Source organism: Macaca thibetana, chromosome 1, assembly GCF_024542745.1.
Source record: "Macaca thibetana thibetana isolate TM-01 chromosome 1, ASM2454274v1, whole genome shotgun sequence".
NCBI classification, from domain to species: domain Eukaryota; kingdom Metazoa; phylum Chordata; class Mammalia; order Primates; family Cercopithecidae; genus Macaca; species Macaca thibetana.
Genome location: NC_065578.1, coordinates 133,732,522 through 133,753,742, shown reverse-complemented (window position 1 = coordinate 133,753,742; position 21,221 = coordinate 133,732,522). Strand labels below are relative to the sequence as shown.

Sequence of the window (21,221 nt, the reverse complement as noted above, 5' to 3'; positions counted from 1 at the left end):
AGGTCCCGGATCACGTTCACCAATGAAAACATTGAACTGGCAGAGGCGGAGCGACGGCAGCTGTAAGAGCATGAGTTTAACCGCGTCAGCTCCGAGCTGGGAGTGAGCGGCCCTACCCGGCACTGCCCTCCTCAGGACCGAGGCGACGAGCGCTTAATGCTGGAGTTAGCGTTCCCCAGCACAAGTTTCCCAGGTCCAGCTAGGGTGACAACCCTAGAGGGAAGGCCCCAGGAGCTTTGGTCGTAGGGAGAATAGATAGGGACACTGGAAGCCAGTCCACTGGGAGGTGGCTCCATAAACAGCTCCTTGATGTTAGCAACAGACCGGGCCTACGGGAGCTAGGGCCACCCGGCAACGTACCCAGTGTTTGTCAACAGCGGCATCCCCCATCGCCGACCAAACCAGACGCCCCAGAGCCTGCACGCAGCCTCAAGTATGCCTTCCCTCTTTTTCCTCCCAGTGCTTAATGTACACTGCTGGGGGGCACAGGTCCGGGTCCACCACCATCTCCGAAACCTTCCCCCTTGGATCTGAGAGCGCCCCCACCTATTAGAGAGGGAACTTGGGTCCCAGGAAGACTCCAATTAGGCCCAGTTTTCTGTCACTCCCTAAGCAAAAATACAAATAAGCACATCATTTTTTCTTAATAAATTTATTCACAAAAAGTGATATTGCAGGGGGTCTGGGGGCTGTACACGGGCAGGGGCTTGGTGAGCTCTGTACATGGGGCTGGGAGACAAGGGAGCCTCCAGGTGGAAGGGTATTTTTTAATAAAAAAAATAATGGAGCTACAACCACCCCCTCCCCCCTCCCCGATTAAAAAGACACAAAAATAGACGTCTCTGAGGTAAACGGGGAGCCTGGGGCTTAAGGGTGTTTAAAGGGCTTCACAGGTGCCAGGGCTTAGAGAGGGTGTCACAGGCACCGGGGTGGCTCCTGCATCAGTTGGTAGAACAGCACGTAGCCCTCGCTGGATGCCACCTGGTTTTCACTGACAGGGGAGACACTAGGAAAAAGGGAGATCGGGAAAGGGTTGTGGTCATTACTGTTTACTCCCTTCTCCCTCAAGACCGAACCTCAGAGCATCCAGGAAGAGATCAGGCAAGACCTCCGCCTCTCCTTTCACCTGGCACTCTGCTCTCCTGGGACTTCACAGAAGGGGAGGGTGTCAGGGCTGAGTGGGAATGGGGCAAGATGTAAATAGGAGGCTGTTCTCACCGAGAGTCATTGTAGACATGCCAACCAGTCTGGCACCTGCACAGGGCTGTGTAGTGGCCATAGTGGACGCTGCCTGAGTGGTTGCAAAGGGCATACAGCTGGTATACAGGACTTCCTGCGGGGTTGGAGATGATCAAGTTCTACAATCAGAGCTGTGCCCCCACTCCTTTGGCTCCTTAGGACTTTCCCCACCAGACTCACCGGCTTTGTCACTGGCAAAGTCCCCTAGGCTCAGTCGCTGCAGTGGAAAGTCTACACCTACTGAACTCTTCTTGATGGAGCCTCGGGAGGCAGAAAAGCGATTCAGATCTAAGCCCTGGTTAAGGAGCATTTGGGAGGCAGTGGGCCTCTGAGGGGGACTTCTGTCCTGAAAGCTGTCCTCTCCCCACTCCCAAAACACTGGGAGTAGCTTGTGGAAAAGGGTGTGGCAGGCTTTTCCTAAGGAAAATTCAATTCTCTGGAAACATGGAGGGTGAGGAAAGAGAATGTATGGGAGGTATCCTAAGAGAAGTAAGAATCTGAAGATTAGGATATGGAGCACGAGGATTCGAGGGAATCTTTGTACTGTCAACTTTTTGGTACTTCGAGTTTTCTGCCGACATCGATCACACACCTGAATAAATGGCAAACAGTGTTAGGTTAATGTGCTCCTAACCTCAACTGGCTTTTCTGACACTCCAATCCACATATAAATTTCGTATGCACTTCATTACGGCTGGATCCTCTCGGCTTCTCCCCTTTGCTCTAGGAGTACTAGAACATATCTGAGACTCCAACACAAACCCAGATACATAAATATTATTCCCCATATTAAGGCATCATGCAATCCATTTTATCCACATGGAGTCCCCCTCCCCCCAGGTCTCCCACCCTTACTATATCCCTTGTGAACCTCCACATACTGGGGCATTCTCCGACTCTAGCTCTTCTTCCTTAGTGAAAAGGTTGAAACAATCCCGCAGAGACACTTTGCCCCCAGCAAATCCTTTCTGGGGGAAAAGGGGAAGAAAGGTCAACATGTTCTGAATTTCCTTTTCCAACTCTTCTCAATCAATCCAGGCTTCAGTTCTGCTCCAGAAACCCACAGGGTTCCCGCCCTCACTCTGGGGGTGGGTAGGCTTGGGTCACAGAGCCCCTGTCCTGTCCACCCCGGAATCCTCTGGAATCCCACCTTGGGGATGGGCAGGGACAGGTCACAAAAAACCTCGAAGGTCGTGGAGCGATACCCACAGGCCTGGCACTTGAGACAACTTTTCAACTGGCCCACAAACAGGTCTAGACAGAAGCACAGGGACAGGAGAAAAGGTCATTGTTGGATGTTATGAGATGATTTCTCGGATTTCTATCTCTTTCTGCCCCTTTGCCTGACCCTTCCTTTCCCACTACCAACACTCCTAATCAACTCTTCACACAGCTTCACATTTGCATCATCCAGTCTTCTTCCCATACCCCTCGATAGTATCAATTTTCCCCCCAAGCCTGTACCCCCCTCACACACTAATTTTCCCTCATTGCTTTGCCCCATTCCATACCCACAATCTTGCTGTCCTCTCGCTCCAGGTAACGTTTCCACATTAGGTTGGCTCGGTCATCATCACTACCACAGATCAAAGGAAGTGGGGAGCATCCATGAGACAGCAAGAACACTGGGCACCCCAACACCCACTGAAACGACCCACAGAGCCCTACACCCCACCCACACCCCTGCTTCTCCCCTATATTTCAAGGAAAAGTCAAAGGAATAATGCCCCAATGAACTTTCTGGGGAAATCTGAGGTGAGAGGAAAAGGAAGGATTGTACACAAGGGAAGAATATGCTGTCTTCCTCAACCTGTAAATTAATTATCCCCTTCTTCAATTTGGTGACATCCCTAGCATGATCTTCTGCCTCCATCTGCTCCCTTAGACTCCCCCTCTTCCTTCCTTCTACTTCTACGCTGCTTCTCACACTATTTTCTATACTAAAGGGTTTTCCTGGACCCTACATCTTTCATCTTGACTAGTTCAGTTCTATGAAGTGTAAATGCTGCTGATAAACTACTGGGGAGAGGAGGTAGAGGGAACGACCCTTACCTTAACTCAGGTTCTTCTAGCAGAGCCCCTCCTCGGCGGGGTGGAGAGGGAACTGGACCATTGGCAAGGATTGGTGGAGCCCGGCGGCCTCGGCGGTTGATTTCAAGGTGTAGCCGCTCCATGAGGAGCTTCAGGAACTCTTGGGCATCCTGCTGGCTACAGCCAGACAAAGAGTATGGGCAACTGACTCCCCTCCTAGTCCACAGACACTATTCCCTGCCCAGATACCGGTCCCCACTTCCTGGATGAAGAACATCTCAAAGCTCAGAACAATGCTGCCAGGGCCCTTGCTTGGCCCTACCCCCAGACATGGCCAGAGAGAAATCCCATAACCTCCAGCTCTCCCACCTGTATCCAGAGAAGGAGGGAACATATTTCTGGAAGACAGCTCGGAATCGAGTAGGATTCACAGCTTCGCAGGAGTCAGGGTGCCAGAGGGCACCAATCACATCTGCAAAGGCTGTTAGGATGGGAGTAGGGAAGGGAAACAAAGGTTAATGTCTGGAAGAGGCAAGCAAGATGTGGCTCAGAGGGCAGAAAATAACCTTTAGGAAAGTAGGCACTGGGAAAAGTAGATACAACTGCCAGATTTAAGGGTTGGGGGCCACCAGTACTGGCAGATGGACCTGCAAGTGGTTGGGGAAAAAGGGACTTGAACAGAGGGAGCAGGAGTTGTTGCCCCACCTTCAGTGAGCTCTTGGGCTCGGCCTCCTCCAGGCACCTCTTGCCGGAAGTCCCTTCTAAGACAGAAGTCCCGAAGAGGTCGAGTGCTGCTCAGACATTGCAGCACAGCATTCAGGAAGCACTGGAGAGCAGTAGGGACACTGCTGTTATCTCTCCAGACCACTACCCAGGAAGCCTTAGAAGAGCCTCAGAGCTTTCCTTCCACATGCCTTCCCCAAGCTCATGGGTTTTCCCCACCCCCAGCACCATTTCACATTCCTTTTAGAGAGGAAAGACAGGAGAATGGCTCTCACCGTGTTTCCCAAGTTTCGAAGGCCAACATGACCAGAGCCCAGAAGCAGTGTGTGATGAGCCTGGAAGGTCAGAATACAATCGGCAAGTTCTTATATATCCTACCAAGCACTTTAACCTTTTGACAGCATGCTGCCCACTGCCTGCCCATCCCATGCATGTTTAATCCCCAAACTCTACCCTATTCCCCTCACTAGGTATTCTAGTCTCCCTACCTCACTGGTCATGAGCAGTAAGCCCATCACAGCTGAATGTACCACGGACTCAGCCATGGCTGTCCCACCTGTTGCCCACTTACTCCTCTGCTCAGCTAGCCGACGTTGCAGCTCCTGGGGCAACTCCCCCAGCACCGGCATGGTTGCCCAGCTGCTCACCACTCCCACCTTTCTGCCCCCAAAACCCCCTCCTGCCCCCGTGGCCCCTTCTTGCCCTTCTGCTGCTGGCTCCAATTGCAATCAGCCTAGCTTACTTAGCTCAGAAAATGTGCAACCACATTTGCTAAGATGTTCTGAGCTCGCCTCTCTTTAGCTCCAGAGATTAATTAGGCCTAGGCAAAGTCCCAGTAGAGAAAGTGCAACAAGGGAAAGTAAGGGCCTGGGGACCCAAAGAAGAATTCTGAATAGTTGGGCTAATTCCCTGGGGACCCTGGGCACACCATGCTGGGGAGTCACCAACAACCCAAAAAAGGGTCTAGGAGGCTCAAGGGTATTTAAGCAAGGGAGAGATGTGTCCAAACTGCTGTAATGAAGGGCTGAGAAAGGAACTTCAGGGAAATGGGGGACGGGAAAGGCAGAGGATGGCAGGAAAGCACAGAGGAACATGGGCATGAAGGCCACATGTGTGGCAAGTCCTCACCATCTTGTCATCAGAGTAGAAAGGCTCAGAGGACCGGGCGGATATCATGTGGAAGGAGCCATGGGAAGCAGGGGGCTCTGTCCGTATGCTGAACAGTGTGGGGGGTCCAGGAAAGCCCCCTAGGCGGCGGAGAGAAGTGCTACGTCTCAAAGTGGGTGGCTCAGGCCGGAGGGCCAAGCGGCTCAGTGCAGCCCCAAGCTCTCCGGTGCCACGGTGCCCTCCCAAGGCAATCCCCATTGGACGCAAGTCCCCACTGCTCACAGACTTGGAACGGGCTAAGTTGGTCCGAGATGGGAGAGGCAAAGCCACAGTTGGGGGTGGTGAGCCAGGCAGGGGAACCCCATGATCTGCTCGAAGGGGGCCTCTGGGTCGAGGGCCTGAGGTCCGTCCCCGTCCCAGCTCCAGTTTCTTGAGCCGTTCATCAGGGGGACCTGGCCGGGGAGGCAGAGGTCGTAACATGGGGTTTGGCCCAGAGGCTGGGTTTCTGCGCTCCTTGCTGCGGGCCCTGGGGGCAAATGGTAGCTTGGATCCCACTCGGGGCTGGATATTAACAGGTGGCTCTCGGGTCCGGCCCAGGCGGTGCTCAGAGGCTTGGGGCATTGTGGACACCACAGGCTGGACCTGGGAGGAAAAGAGAGTGTCAGCATTTGAATATGGGGGGAAATGGGAACCCAGGCTGCTGTACTGAACCCTGCCACACTAATTTTCCCTTATTGCTTTGCCCCATTCCATACCCACAATCTTGCTGTCCTCTCATTTCCACATTAGGTTGGCTCAGTCATCACCACTACCACATCAACGAAAGTGGGGAGCAGTATATGCACTGAGGGCAGGAACCAGATCTATCGAATCAGCCATCGTATGTATCCCCAGTACCTGGCATCGTGTTTGGTACAAAGTAAATACTTAGTATCTATTGAGTAAACAAATGAATGAAAGATAGCAGCCCATGGCTTTGACCCTTTCTATACTCCTGTCCCCTCCCTGCAGAATACAGCTTTACTGAAAAGCCAGTGATAACTCCTATGGCGGCTCTAACGTAACATAGGACCCCATACCCGGCTAGTAAAGTAGGATGTGCCTCGAGTCACTTAAGATCTCTAGCCAAATGGTAGTGTAGATGCAAGAATAACAGCCCAAAAGACAGTCCTCCATCCTCAAATCCCTGCCTCTCTGGGCTGCAAATGAAGCAGACTAAATAGGGGACTTACGATCCATTCCCTCCCCCACCTCCGACCTCCGACATGGTGTCGAGGTTCAGGAGGCAGTGGTCGGGGATGCAGGACGAACAACTCCTTGACCCTTAATCTCTGCACCTCTCCCACCACAGCAGGGCTTTTCGCCGGGTCCGCCCCCCTCGAGGGCAGAAAGGCCGAGACTGCTGATTGGCTACGGAATCCGGCGGCGTATTCCCCGCGGTCCAGGGATGCTGTCCCTCCAGCCCAGTTCTCCCAGGCCCCGCCGGGCCCCACGCGCCTTTGTGGAGTGTCCTCTCGGGTCTGGAGCAGTCTTCCCTCTGCGCCCCCCCACACCCCGCCATGCCATAACGCCCCGGCCCGTACCTGTCCCCCGATGAGGCGGCGGGAGAGGCCAGCCAGGGCCAGGCCCCAGTTCAGGGCCACCCCCTACTACCCCCGTGCAGCCCCTCAGTGGGCCCGGCTGCAGCTTTAGCCGCAGCCTTTGCCCAGATCGCTCCCGCCGCAGGGGCCGCCGCCATCTTTGTTGGTCCCGCCCGACCACCGGCCACCGGCTTCACCGTCTCTCAAAGCGCCTGCGCATCCACACTCGAACTCCTCCCACCCGGCCCCTTGGCGCTTGCGTGAGCCCGCCCCACGGCTCCGCGATCGACACCATGGAAACGCAGCCAAGTTTAGGGTCGCTAGTTCTCAACGCTGCCCAGAGTGCTCTTTAATCTATGACTCCAAAGCAAGTCCCCGAGGTATAGGGTGTCGTCGCCCCATCCTGTAGCCCATAGGGATGGAGATCTGACAGTCGTAGTATGGCTGCGAGGCTTAAAGCACAGATCCTTCCCAAACAGCAGGGGTGCAAGTGTGGCAAGCTGCAGGCCTGGGTCCAGCCCGCAGACCAGTGGGGAAGCATCCAGCACTTCACAGAGGAATGGGAAGATCCCTGGAGGGCGGGAAGTGCTGGTCCTGCAAAACCACTTCTTGCAGGTTAACACAGTAGGGCGAAGCATGGCTTACCACTAAAGGACAAAGGCAGATCTGAGCAGCAGGGGGAATAGTCAACATTTCATTCCCACTCCTGACCACAGCATCCCCTATTTCCGACTCCCTCCCAGCCCAACCCGTCGTAGCTGTTCATGTGCCTCAGGTTTTAGCCCATTTAACCTATGTTAACAGCTCCCAATGAGAACCACAGGCTACCAGAGGAAGCGGCTTTTATTGATGGGTTATCTCCAGAAACCAGAAAGACTTTATGTACTCACTTTCAGTTACCCCCATGCCTCCAGGATCGCATGTTGCTCCACCTAGGGGCGGATATAAATTACCTCTACATTGTCCAAAGCCCAGTCTTTCCCTTCCCTGTGCAGCCTTAGAAACTAAGTAGCAATACTGGTTGGTGTTTGTTTGTTTCTCCCCCAGCAATGACTGCTGCAGCTACTTAGTAACAACTAGAGGTGGAGGGTGTCCGGGGAAGCAGTTAGGTAAGTGTGATGCACAGGAAAACAGTATCGTAGCCTATCAAAGGGCCCTCTGCCCTGCCTCGGTGGCTTGATTCTTCATTGGTTGCATTTCTCTTTGTGTTGGATGACGCCCTTCTGAATCAGATCAGGGATTTCTACTGCCAGCCATGGACCCAGCTGCAATACAAGGAAAATCCTGTGAGATTACTACCAGTCAATGCTTCTTATTCCATTAGAAGCTCCCTCCTGGAGACAGATTCTGGGGGGACATGCTTAAGGGACAACACTGTTATTCCTTTTATTCTTAGCTGCTTTTCCTATAATGCTCAGGGCCTAAGCCCCTCTTCCTCCTTTTATGCCAAATACACAAAACTTACCCCCAGAGCCATGAGATGAGCTAGTCCAAATTTGGGCACATTCCTGGCCCACAAAGGTTTGAAATGATCCGTCAGGCATATTTTGCCACCCCTATGAGAGGGACATGAAGAAGGTGTTGACATGCAAAGTTTACCATAAAGCACAGCAGCCTCGGGGGCATAGGAAGACTACTAGTGATCAGAATGGAGAACAACGTCAGCTAAGTACTTTGCCTAGGCTCAGCAGAGGAGGGCCTGGCACCCCACTAGGCCAGCAGACCCTGGAAAAATCTCTGCCTCCAAAGTTCTTCCTTTTTTTTTTTTTCCTTACAACTTTTAAGTTCAGAGGTGCACAAGCAGGATGTATAGGTTTGTTACACAGGTAAACGTGCCATGGTGATTTATGCATAGATCATCCCATCATCCAGACATCAAGCCAAGCATCCATTAGCTATTTTTCCTGATGATCTCCCTCCCGCCACGAAGTTTTTCCTTAAGGCCTTCTTTGACTCTTTGCCATCTCCTATTCAGTCCTACCTGTACATCTTTGCTGTCTTTCCATCCAGCTCAGGAACTGCAATTTCTGGGGCAGTAGTAGGATATGTGATAGGAATCTGGAGAAAGTATAAAACCTTAATAAAACAGAATCAGGATAGAAAGGAACTAATATAATCAGACATACATATTTCTTGGTTAAACTGAAATGTTAAGTAAAACTCCCCAAGCAGCACATCCATACCAGGATTCTGGACGTGGAGATGAGTAACTATAACTTATGCTTATGCTCAAGAAAGGATATCTTGTTACCAATCATCTAATCCCTCCCCTTCTACTAACCTTCATATTTCCCACTCTATCACACTCACGTCAAACTCGATGTCAAACTCATATTTCAGGAGGTCATGGATATACCAGCATTTTCCAAACCACCTGTAACAAAGACCAAACCTCAGTCCAATTTGCCTATTCTTCCAATACTCAAATGACAACTTGGCTTAGGCCACCAGCCTGGGAGACTCATAGGATGGGAACTGGGGAACTCTGGAGCTGTGGGAGTGGAGACAGCTAACATGAGACAGGGCAGCTTTGGTAGTGGGCACTAGGATACCAAATTGCCTAACTCATATAAGACTCCCACCCCACACCTCCCAGGAGGGTCTACCTACCGAGTCCCTTCCTTGTTGGACTCCAGTCGGAACCAATCGTTGTCAGCATTCTTGTTGTTCTCCACATACTGAAAGCAGAGAATGAGGTCTTTGAGAGAGTAGTTAGGGCCAAGGGCGGTCCCCCTCTCCTCAAAAGAAAAGTATGTGGTTACCTTTTTTTTTTTTTTTTTTTTTGAGATGGAGTCTTGCTCCCGTCGCACAGGCTGGAGTGCAGTGGCGCAATCTGGGTTCACTGCAACTTCTACCTCCCGGGTTCAAGCGATTCTCCTTCCTCAGTCTCCTCAGTACATGGGATTACAGGCATGCACCACCACGCCCGGCTAATTTTTGTATTTTTAGTAGAGACAGGGTTTTGCCATGTTGGCCAGGCTGGTCTCGAACTCCTGACTTCAGGTGATCCACCTGCCTTGTCCTCCCAAAGTGCTAGGATTACAGGCGTGAGCCACTGCACCCGGCCGGTTACTTTTTCTTAATATGTTTACCTAATTTTTCTAACATTAGCAATGCTGAAGACAAGGCTATACTGGTAAGTGGGGGTTTGTCCAGAACAGAGAACAGAATGTTTGGGCTTCACTCAATTTAGCAAGCACAAAAGACCTGAAGATATCATCTGGATTCTTCTCTCACTTCTCTGATAGTGTCTGCCCTCAGCCCACAACTCATTTAATGGTAGATTCCTTCCCTGGGTAATTCCCTTCCTTCTAGCCTCATATAGTCCTGGTTTCAACTAGCACCCACATGCTAATAACTCCCAGATTTTTATCTTTGGTCCAGCTCTTTCCTCAGAACTTTAGCCTTTAGTATCCAACTGTATGTTGACAGTTTGACCTTCATTTCACAGGTACTTCAAACTCAGCATTTCCATCTGGAATTTATAATATTCCTTCAGATACACTTCCAGAATTATCCTCCTGAAGTATGAATTTCAGATGGCAGTATGAGCATTCACCCAGGGCAAAAACCTGGGAATCATCCTTGACCCTCCCTATCCCTTACTACACTAATCCATGATGTCATGCTAATTTTACCTTCTGAATATTCTTCAAATCTACCTCTCCTCTCTATCTTCACAACTGCCTAGTTTAGATTGCCTTTTGTTTTGCTGAGATTAATGACAGCCTCCTAACTTGTCTCTTACCTTCAGTCTTGTCCCTGTCAATTGTATTTTCCCCTTATTGCCAATGCAACTGATCTAAACCCAAACCTGGCCATGTTGTTTCTCAGCTTAAAATCCTTTAACAGCATCCCAAAGCCTCCAAGAGAAAATTCAAGTGGTCAAACCTGTCTCCTAGCTTTGTCTACCATTCTCTGCCTCACATTTGATGCTCTAACAACTCTGAGCTACTTTGTTTCTTCAAACACATCATGGCGGTGCCTGTGCCGTTTCTAGATTCTATGCCTTTGCTCATGCTGTTCCTTTTGGCTTGAATGTCATTTTACTCTTACGTTTTATCAGGCTAACTTATGTTTACTCTTTAAGTTTCAGCTAAAGCATTACCTCTTCCAGGAAACCTTCCCTGACCAAATGCAAACTGGATATCTCCCCTTATGCTCTCAAAACATCCTACCCATGGCCAGGAACGGTGGCTCACGCCTGTAATCCCAGCACTTTGGGAGGCTGAGGCGGGCGGATCACGAGGTCAGGAGATCGAGACCATCCTGGCTAACACGGTGAAACCCTGTTTCTACTAAAAATATAAAAAATTAGCCGGGCGTAGTGGTGGTCGCCTGTAGTCCCAGCTACTTGGGAGGCTGAGGCAGGAGAATGGCCTGAACCAGGGAGGCGGAGCTTGCAGTGAGCCGAGATAGAGCCACTGCACTCCAGCCTGGGCGACAGAGCAAGACTCCATCTCAAAAACAAAACAAAACAAAACAAACAAACAAAAACCATCCTAGCCATTTCTCGCTTTATATCTATCCATATCTGTCTCATCTGTCTCTTTCTCCACTTAAACACTGTATTATAATGATCTGGTTTTGTCTACCTCAGTAAGTTCCTCCTTATTCGGCTTGGTATCTCCTCCCTAGGTGCACAGAAACTTTTTTCACCTTCCACAGAAGAGAGAGAGCTGAGAAGAGCGTTTCTAACTATGAGCTAAACTCCCCAACTCTCTGTAGTTAACACCTACTTGAATTTTCAGCCCTAACGTGATTTGAAAGAGTGAAGAGTGAGGCCAGGCGCGGTGGCTCACGCCTGTAATCCCAGCACTTTGGGAGGCCGAGGCGGGTGGATCAGGATCATGAGGTCAGGAGATCGAGAGCATCCTTGCCAACATGGTGAAACCCCATCTCTACTAAAACTACAAAAATTAGCTGGGTGTGGTGGCGCGTGCCTGTAGGCAGGCACTCAGGAGGCTGAGGCAGGGGAATCGCTTGAACCCGGGAGTCGGAGGTTGCAGTGAGCCGAGATCGCTGCACTGCACTCCAACCTAGCAACAGAGCGAGACTCCCTAAAAAAAGAGTTAAGAGTTAAAGAGGGGGCAGAGAGATGGGGACTGGGAGTTGGCGCCCTGAGGATTTCTGACCACCTCTCCTACATCCAGTTGAACAAACACCTGGAGCCGGGGAGACACGTCACCTTCCGGGGAAGCGTATCCCTAAAATAACTGCTGCTTTTAGCCGCAAGGTCTGGCCCCACTGTGAAACTCACCTGAGTCTTTTTTGCCCTCTCCCCACCATCCCTCCTAAGTCCCCGAACCCCGCAACAGTCCCATTTCTATGAATTTGGGCGTTAAACTTAAAAACCGGAAGCGGCTTCCACACGGAGCGTATTATTGAGGACACCTGATGTCTCCCAACCCTTCTGCTACGCGTTAGACTGTAGAAACACAACTAACCCGGATAAGGGACTGATATTCCTCCTTCAGTCGCTGCACCCACAACTCCCGATCTCGGGGTCCGGCGTTAGTCTTCAGCACCGGGATCTCAGACACAACACGTCGCGTGGCCTCATCCGCCATCTTGGACCAGGGCGCAAGAGAAACGCGGAAGTGGTGTTGCCTGTAGCTTACCTCAAGGCGCCGCCATCTTTACTATGGGAATATGAGACGTTGGGTTGCCGTAAGACTTGTCTTTTGAATAAGATCTTTGTTTTCTTGTCACCTAGTTACCCGCTTGTGAGTGCATCGAGAAGAACAGAATGTAAACAGATTACTCAGACCTATATATGACACCTATCATTAAAATCACCGCAGAAGGCACAAAGGGTAACTTCCGTTCATGCTCAGAGAAGTAATCGCAGAAAACCCGGACACCTTCCCAAACTTGGAAAGCTCTTAGAACTTCAGGCTGCTCAAGGCACTTTCATTTAGTTAGTTCTTTTTTATTATTATTATACTTTAAGTTCTAGGGTACATGTGCACAACGTGCAGGTTTGATACATAGGTATACTTGTGCCATGTTGGTTTGCTGCACCCATCAACTCGTCGTTTACATTAGGTATTTCTCCTAAAGCTATCTCTCCCCCAGCCCCCAACCCCAAAGCACTTTTCAAGGCACTGCCTTGCTAAAACGAGCAGTTCATGTGTTTCCTCTACGAAGAACTTTTCCTCTAGATGCAGTTATCCTGTTAAAGTGTGTTTTTAACTCCTGATAAAGATTAGAAACCATGCAGAATCAAAAGACACATCACTGCAAGATTTGAGCCTTAGTCTAGCCATTCACTGAGTCCTAGACTTTTTATTTATTTATTTTTTTGAGATAGTGTCTCACTCTGTTGCCCAGGCTGGAGTACATTGGTACGATCATAGCTTACTGCATCCTCCATCTCCCAGGCTCAAGCGATCCTCCTGCCCCAGCCTCCCAAAGTGTTGGGATTACTGGTGTGAGCCACCTGGCCCAGTCCCCTAGACATGTTTTGATCTGGAATTAACTAATCTAGGAAGGAATCCTGTCTCTCTAACCCCAGTGGATGGCACACAGTACTCAGTAATCCTTTTGCAAAATGTTACCTTCCAAGGCCGGGTGTAGTGGCTCACGCCTATAATCCCAGCACTTTGGGAAGCCAAGGCGGGTAGATCACAAGGTCAGGAGTTCAAGAACAGCCTGGCCAACATGGTGAAACCCCGTCTCTACTAAAAATACAAAAATTAGCCAGGTGTGGTGGCACGCGCCGGTAGTCCCAGCTACTCAGGAGGCTGAGGCAGGAGAATTGCTCGAACCTGGGAGGTTGCAGTGAGCCAAGATTGGCCATTGCACTCCAGCCTGGGCAACAGAGTGAGACTCTGTCTCAAAAATAAATAAATTCCAGTTGGTCTTAAAATCTAAATACATTAATTTTTGCTTTTTTTTTTTTTTTTTTTGAGACGGAGTTTCACTCGTTGCCCAGACTGGAGTTGCAATGGCATAATCTTGGCTCACTGCAACCTCTGCCTCCCGGGTTCAAGTGATTCTTCTGCCTCAGCATCACGAGTAGCTGGTATTACAGGCATGTGCTACCACGCCCAGCCGATTTTGTATTTTTAGTAGAGACCGGGTTTCGCCATGTTAGCCAGGTTGTTCTTGAACTCCTGATCTCAGGTGATCCCCCTGCCTTGACCTCCCAAGGTGCTGGGATTACAGGCGTGAGCCACCGCGCTGGCAATTTTGGCTTTAATTTAAAATCCTGTTTGGCTGGCGCGGTGGCTCAAGGCTGTAATCCCAGCACCTTGGAAGACCAAGGCAGGTGGATCACTTGAGGTCAGGAGCTCCAGACCAGTCTGACTGGTGAAACCCCTCTCTACTATCAATACAAAATTAACTAGGCATGGCGGCGCACGCTTGTAATCCTGGCTACTTGGGAGGCTGGGGCAGGAGAATCGCTTGAATCCTAAACACATTAATTGTGGATTTAAATATCCTGTTTGGCCAGGTGCAGTGACTCACGCAGGTAATCCCAGCACTTTTGGAGGCCGGGGTGGGCAGATGGCTTGAGCCCAGGAGTTTGGAAATAGCCTAGGCAACGTGGTAAAACCCCATCTGTACAAAAAATGCAAAAATTAACCTGGAGTGGTGGCACACACCTGTAGTCCCAACTATTTTGGGGGCTGAGGCAGGAGGATCGCTTGAACCCCAGAGGTCGAGATTGCAAATGAGCCAAGATTATACCAATTCACTCCAGCCTGGGGGTCAAAGTAAGACCAAATTTTTTAAAAATATATTTATTTTATTTATGTTTATTTCAGTTTATTCAGTGAATCATTCCAGCCTGTGGCAGTAAGTTGTTTGTTGTTGTTTGTTTTGTTTTGAGACAGTCTCACTCTTGTCACCCAGGCTAGAATGCAGTGGCATGATTTCAGCTCACTGCAACCTCCACCTCCTGGGTTCAAGCGATTCTCCTACCTCAGTCATCTGGGTAGCTGGGATTACAGGTGCACAGCACCACACCGGGCTAATTTTGTATTTTTAGTAGAGATGAGTTTCACCATGTTGGCCAGGCTGGCTTTGAACTCCTGACCTCAGGTGATCCACCCCGCTTGGCCTCCCAAAGTGCTAAGATTACAGGTGTGAGTCACCGTGCTCAGCCTCCAGTACAATATTGAGTGAGAGTGTTGGCGGGGCGCGGTGGCTCATGCCTGTAATCCCAGTACTTTGGGAGGCCGAGGAGGGCAGATCACAAGGTCAGGAGATCGAGACCATCCTGACTAACATAGTGAAACCCTGTCTCTACTAAAAATACAAAAAAAATTAGGTGGGTGTGGTGGCGGGCGCCTGTAGTCCCAGCTACTCGGGAGGCTGAGCCAGGAGAATGGTGTGAACCTGGGAGGCGGAGCTTGCAGTGAGCCGCGATAAATAGCGAGATTCTGTTTCAAAATAAATAAATAAATAAAAAGAGTTACTTTAACTCTGTTCTTTAACTCTGTTAACTGTATTTTCTCAACTATAAAATGAGGATAATAAGGCTTATAAGCCTGGGCATGGCGGCTCACACCTATAATCCCAGCACTTTGGGAGACTAAGGGAGGAGGATTGCTTGAGCACAGAAGTTCGAGACCAGCCTGGGCAAAATAGAGAGACCCCCGTCTTCACGAAAAGTTTAAAAATTAGCTGGATGTGGTGGCGTGCACCTGTGTCCCCATCTACTTGGGGAGTTGAGATGGGAGGATGACTTGAATCTGGGAGGTCAAGGCTGCAATGAGCCATGATTGAACCACTGCATTCCAGTCTGGGTGACAGAGTGAAACCGTCTCAATTAACAAAAAAAAAAAAAAAAAAAAAAAAAAAAAGCTTATGTGGTTATAACTATATACACAGTCGCCATTCATTTACATAATAGGCTGTCAGGATAAAATTCAGATAAATAAATGGCAGTATTCAAACTTTTATATGGTAGTAAAGCCAGGTTTACAAACAAAATCTTACCTGGAGTCCCAAACTATAAAAACAATCAATATAGCGCTGCTCTTGTTCAAGTGCAGGCAGAAGACCTCTATCCCTGAGAATACTTCTATGGTAACTACTCATCCTCATCACACTTTATTAATTATATAATTGTCTTGATAGCCTAGAAGCTCAATCAGGGTAGGGATTGTGTATCTATCTTGTTCAATGCTGTGCTCCTAAAACCTACTATAGCATCTGCCACAGATTAAATGTTCAATCAATATTTTTAACATCAATGAGTATCTCGATACATAAAGTAAGCACCAGAAAAGCTGTCTTTATAAAGCTGCATGTTGTTTTTGTTTCATAGTTTTGGAAAACCACCTTATTTTTTATTTTTATTTTTTTTTCTTGAGACACAGTTTCACTCTTGTTGCCCAGCCTGGAGTGCAGTGGCGCAATCTCAGCTCACTGCAACCTCTGCCTCCTGGGTTCAAGCAATTCTCCTGCCTCAGCCTCCCGAGTAGCTGGGATTACAGGCGCCCGCCACCACACTCGGCTAATTTTTTGTATTTTTAGTAGAGACGGGGTTTTACCATATTGGCCAGGCTGGTCTTAAACTCCTGACCTCAGGTGATCCACCCACCTCAGCCTCCCAAAGTGCTGGGATTACAGGCATAAGCCACCACACCCGGCTGGAAAACCACCTTATTAAACCGTTTAGTAAAGCATAGCACATACTATGTATGATAATACAAAGTGCTGTCTCTGTTATAAACATAGGCCTGCCTCTATTATAGGCATAGTTGCATCTCTGTAGGATATGTCTCTTTTAGAGAAATGTTTAGTTTTAAACTATGGATTTAGCTTACTATTAAGTAATGCTCACATGAGACAAGAAACTAAAATTGAGAAGACTGAAGGAAGAGTATGTAGACCTGAGCCTCACTGTTTTTCAGAGGAAGAACTCATTCATGAGAAATGTTTATGGAGTTCCTAATATGTTCCAGGCATTGGAAATACAGTAGTGCATAGGTAGGTGGACTCCCCATCCACACGGAAATTATCCTTAAATAGTTATAAAAAGGAATTCAGCCAGGTATGGTGGCTCACACTTGTGATCCTAGCACTTTGGGAGGCCAAGGCAGGTGTATTGCCTGAGCTCAGGAGTTTGAGATCAGCCTGGGCAACATAGTGAAACCCTGTCTCTACTAAAATACAAAAAATTAGCGGGGCATGGTGGTGTGTACCTGTAGTCCCAGCTACTCCGGAGGCTGAGGCAGGTGAATTGCTTGAACCCAGGAGGCAGACGTTGCAGTGAGGTGAGATCGCACCACAGAACTCCAGCCTCAGCAACAGAGCAACACTTTATCTCAAAAAAAAAAAAAAAAAAAAAAAAAAAAAAAAAAAAAAAAAAAAAAAAGGAATCGAAAAGGATTGATTGAATAGCTAAATTCTAAGAAATGTAGGCAATGCAATAGGACAGTTGGGTGCATTGGAGAGCCCCTGAAGGTAGCTGAAAGCCCCACTGTCTGTCATCCTGGGAAAAGGCAGCTCCCGGGACAGAAAGATAAGTAAATATTGGGTTAGAGAAATAAGCCTTGGATTAGGGAAAAAAGGAGAAGCTTTTCCTCTGTTCTTTTTTTTTGTGAGATGGAGTCTCGCTCTGTTGCCCACGCTGGAGTGCAGTGGTGTGATCTCGGCTTACTGCAAGCTCTGCCTCCTGGTTCACGCCATTCTCCTGCCTCAGCCTCCCAAGTAGCTGGGACTACAGGTGCCCGCCACCACACCTGGCTGATTTTTTGTATTTTTAGTAGAAACGGGGTTTCACCGTGTTAGCCAGGATGATCTCGATCTCCTGACCTCGTGATCCGCCCTCTTCGGCCTCCCAAAGTGCTGGGGTTACAGGCATGGGCCACTGTGCCCAGCTCCTCTGTTCTTTAAGGCATTGGTCTGGACTCTAATATGCTGGAAAATAACTCAGAATGGTAAAAGAAATGACGGCTCTGCTATAGGGAGGAAGCCATGTTATAGAAGATTAGTGTAGATGGATAGCCAGTTTTGGAAGTTATTCTCTTTTGTTATTACCTTTAATTATCCTGGAGACTTCAACAAAGAATTATTGTAAATTATAGCTTGGTCTCTTATGCTATGAGAAACTGGGTTCACACTTAGAATCACTTGGTAAAAATAATTATAATATTAAGCTAACATTTATACGGTGCTTATTATGTGTTTGGTACTGTCCTAAACATTTTACAAACATCAGCTCCTTTACTTCTGGCAATAACCCTGGGGTGGGTACTCTCATTATCCTCATTTACATGTGGAGAAATTGAAGCACAAGTTGAATGAAAAAAAGCCCTATCACATAGCAATTAAATGGTAGACCTGAAATTCAATCCAGAGCACAGCCTGGCTCTAGAAGTCACACACTTAACCAATTGATATACTTTTCTACCATCGCTAGACCAATATTAAATTAGCAGCAGGGATCTGAGGGATTGGAAGCAGTAGCAGGCCCTAAATGGCAGACAGTGATCAATACTGAACCTGTTTCTGAAAACACAAGGAGAGCCTGGTGGTTCTGCATTAAGCACAGTAGAGCTGCAGGGACTCTAACCCCCTCCCTTGAATGGGCTGAGGTATGCACAGTACCTTCTGTGGTATTGGTATCACCCTTAGGGATTTTGGAACTACAGACTTTGCATTTAACCATTAATGGGACTTCATCTCTACCTCCTCTTTGGGTAGGAGAAACTAATATGGTGACAATTACCATAAAATAAGAAATCCCTATTCTGGAGATATACAAAGTACTGTCTGAGTAACTATGCCTGAGAGAATCAGATATGGCTGATGGCCTTTGAACTGGAACTCTTAGTATGAATACATTAAACATGCAGGCAAGGAGGGAACAGGGAAAGCACAAATATGATAACATGAGAACAAACTTTTACATACATTTGGTTTTAAAATATTTACTTCTGAGTAGGTAATACATGCACCTGCCCCAAATTTAAAAAGGACAAAAGAATATACAGTGAAACCTATGTTTCAGAGTTTTGCTCATCACCCAGGATGGACTGCAGTGGTACAATCTCAGCTCACTGAAACCTCTGCCTCCTAGGCTCAAGTGATCCTTTCACCTCGGCCTCCCGAGTAGCTGGTACTACAGCAGGCACATGCCACCATGCTCAGCTAATTTTTGTATATTTTTGTAGAGATGGAGTTTCACGCCGTGTTGCCCAGGCTGGTCTCGAACTCCTGAGCTCACGCAATCTGCCCACCTCAGCCTCCCAAAGTGCTGAGATTATAGGCATGAGCCACTGCACCTCGCCTACTATCTTTTCATATGTTTAGTATCCATTTGTATTTCCTGTTTTGTACATTCTTTCATTATTATTCATTTATTTTAGAGATGGAATCTCCTTATGTTGCCCAAGCTGGTCTCGAACTCCTTGGCTCAAAGGGACCCAGCCTCTCAAGCAGCTACATACAGGTGCATGCTACACCCAGCTCTTTTCTGTAAAGTCTTATCTCCTTTCCCCCTTTTAAATTATTATTTATTTTACTTACTGATTTGCTTCTTTTTTTGAGACGGAGTTTCGCTCTTGTTGCCCAGGCTGGAGTGCAATGGCGCGATCTCGGCTCACCGCAACCTCTGCCTCCGGGGTTCAAGCGATTCTCTTGCCTCAGCCTCCAGAGTAGCTGGGATTACAGGCATGCACCACCACGCCCAGTTAATTTTGTGTTTTTAGCAGTGACGGGGTTTCTCCATGTTGGTCAGACTGGTCTCGAACTCCCGACCTCAGGTGATCCACCCGCCTTGGCCTCCAAAGTCCTGGGATTTGGGCGTGTTACAGGTGTGAGCCAACATGCCCAATCTTTTTTTCGTTTTTCTTTTTTTTGAGATGGAGTCTTGCTCTGTTGCCCAGGCTGGAGTGCAGTGGCACAATCTCGGCTTATTGCAACCTCCGCCTCCTGGGTTCAAGCGATTCTCCTGCCTCAGCCTCCTGAGTAGCTGGGACTACAGGTGCCCGCCACCATGCCCGGCTAATTTTTGTGTTTTCAGTAGAGACAGGGTTTCACTGTGTTGGCCAGGATGATCTCCATCTCCTGACCTCATGATCCACCTGCCTCAGCCTCCCAAAGTGCTGGGATTACAGGTCTGAGCCACCACACCCAGCTTTTTTTTTTTTTGAGACAGATTCTTGCTCTGTCGCCTAGGCTGGAGTGCAGTGGTGCGATCTCAGCTCACTGCAATCTCCACCTCCCAGGTTCAAGTGATTTTCCTGCCTCAGCCTCCCAAGTAGCTGGGATTACAGGTGCCTGCACCACATCTGGCTACTTTTTGTATTTTTAATGGAGACAGGTTTTTCCATGTTGGCCAGGCTGGTTTTGAACTCCTGACTCAGGAGATCCTCTCGCCTCGGCCTCCCAAAGTACTGGGATTACAGGAATGAGCCACTGTGCCTGATCTGATTTGTATTTTTTAAAAAATATTAATATTAAAGATATTAGCCATTTGTGATGAGTAGTAAATATTTTTCCCAGTTTGTTGTCTTTGCTTTTGTTCATAGTATTTTAAACAATGTGAAAAATTTTCACATATGAGGTTGAGTTTTATCAGTATTTTGCTTGTAGCTTCTGGTGGTGGTGTCACCATAACAGTCTCAATTATTTTTTAAAAATTTTCCTCAGGCCTGGCGCGGTGGCTCATGCCTGTAATCCCAGCACATTGGGAGGCCAAGGCGGACAGATCAATTGAGGTCTGGAGTTCGAGACCAGCCTGGCCAACATGGTAAAACCCCATCTCTACTGAAAATATAAAAATTAGCTGGGTGTGGTGGCAGGCGCCAGTAGTCCCAGCTACTCGGGAGGCTGAGGCAGGAGAATCGTTTGAATCTGGGAGGCAGAGGTTGCAGTGAGCTGAGATTGTGCCACTGCACTCCAGCCTGGGCAACAGAGTGAGACTCCGTCTCAAACTAAACTAAACTAAACTAAACTAAACTAAACTAAACTAAAAATAAATGACTCAATGAGTTTCCTTTCTTGTCAGTGTTACTAGATTAACAGATTAGGAGAACATCATAGATGCAGTGTATCAGGGTTCAAGTGATTCTCCCACCTCAGCCTCTGGAGTAGCTGGGATTACAGGCGACTGCCACCATGCCCAGCTAATTTTTGTGTTTTTAGTAGAGACGGGGTTTCTCCATGTTGGCGAGGCTGGTCTCAAACTGCTGACCTCAAGAGATCCACCTGCCTTGGCCTCCCAAAGTGCTGGGATTATAGGCATGAACCACCACACCCGGCCTGTTATGTTATTTGAAAAAATTAGGCTGGGCACAGTGGATCATGCCTGTAATCCCATCACTTTGGGAGGCAGAGGCGGGCGGATCACGAAGTCAGGAGATTGAGACCATCCTGGCTAACACGGTGAAACCCTGTCTCTACTAAAAATACAAAAAATTAGCCGAGCATTGTGGCGGGCGCCTGTAGTCCCAGCTACTTGGGAGGCTGAGGCAGGAGAATGGCATGAACTCAGAAGATGGAGCTTGCAGTGAGCCAAGATTGCGCCACTGCATTCCAGCCTGGACGACAGAGCGAGACTCTGTCTCAAAATAAATA

The 21,221-nt window shown here is 48.5% G+C and overlaps 3 protein-coding genes across 10 annotated transcripts in view; 1 reads left to right on the top strand and 2 right to left on the bottom strand.

Moving 5' to 3' along the window:
- The window catches only part of PFDN2 (prefoldin subunit 2), a 184,729-nt gene that overhangs the window by 123,239 nt on the left and 40,269 nt on the right, over window positions 1–21,221 (top strand). The window lies entirely within an intron of this gene.
- On the bottom strand, window positions 637–6,904 carry USP21 (ubiquitin specific peptidase 21). Of its 2 annotated transcripts, XM_050757584.1 has the most exons (13): window positions 6,684–6,904; window positions 5,122–5,742; window positions 4,269–4,328; window positions 3,976–4,096; window positions 3,640–3,751; window positions 3,292–3,447; window positions 2,751–2,815; window positions 2,390–2,493; window positions 2,121–2,207; window positions 1,753–1,831; window positions 1,420–1,527; window positions 1,219–1,333; window positions 637–1,006 (listed from the first exon to the last, which is right to left on the bottom strand). In XM_050757584.1, the coding sequence occupies exons 2-13, from the start codon at window positions 5,719–5,721 to the stop codon at window positions 916–918; spliced, it is 1,698 nt and encodes a 565-aa protein (XP_050613541.1). In that variant the 5' UTR covers window positions 5,722–5,742; window positions 6,684–6,904; the 3' UTR covers window positions 637–915. The 2 variants fall into 2 exon arrangements, with proteins under 2 accessions (XP_050613541.1, XP_050613530.1); XM_050757573.1 differs by having other exon boundaries at window positions 1,420–1,831.
- The window catches only part of UFC1 (ubiquitin-fold modifier conjugating enzyme 1), a 21,266-nt gene continuing 7,550 nt past the window's right edge, over window positions 7,506–21,221 (bottom strand). For both annotated transcript variants that reach the window (XM_050759632.1, XM_050759637.1), the window contains exons 2-7: window positions 12,128–12,322; window positions 9,291–9,358; window positions 8,991–9,054; window positions 8,662–8,738; window positions 8,146–8,236; window positions 7,506–7,945 (exon numbers count right to left, since the gene is read on the bottom strand). In XM_050759632.1, coding sequence (XP_050615589.1) covers window positions 7,865–7,945; window positions 8,146–8,236; window positions 8,662–8,738; window positions 8,991–9,054; window positions 9,291–9,358; window positions 12,128–12,250 — 504 coding nt within the window. In that variant the 5' untranslated portion in view covers window positions 12,251–12,322 and the 3' untranslated portion in view covers window positions 7,506–7,864. The remainder of the gene's footprint in view (window positions 7,946–8,145; window positions 8,237–8,661; window positions 8,739–8,990; window positions 9,055–9,290; window positions 9,359–12,127; window positions 12,323–21,221) is intronic.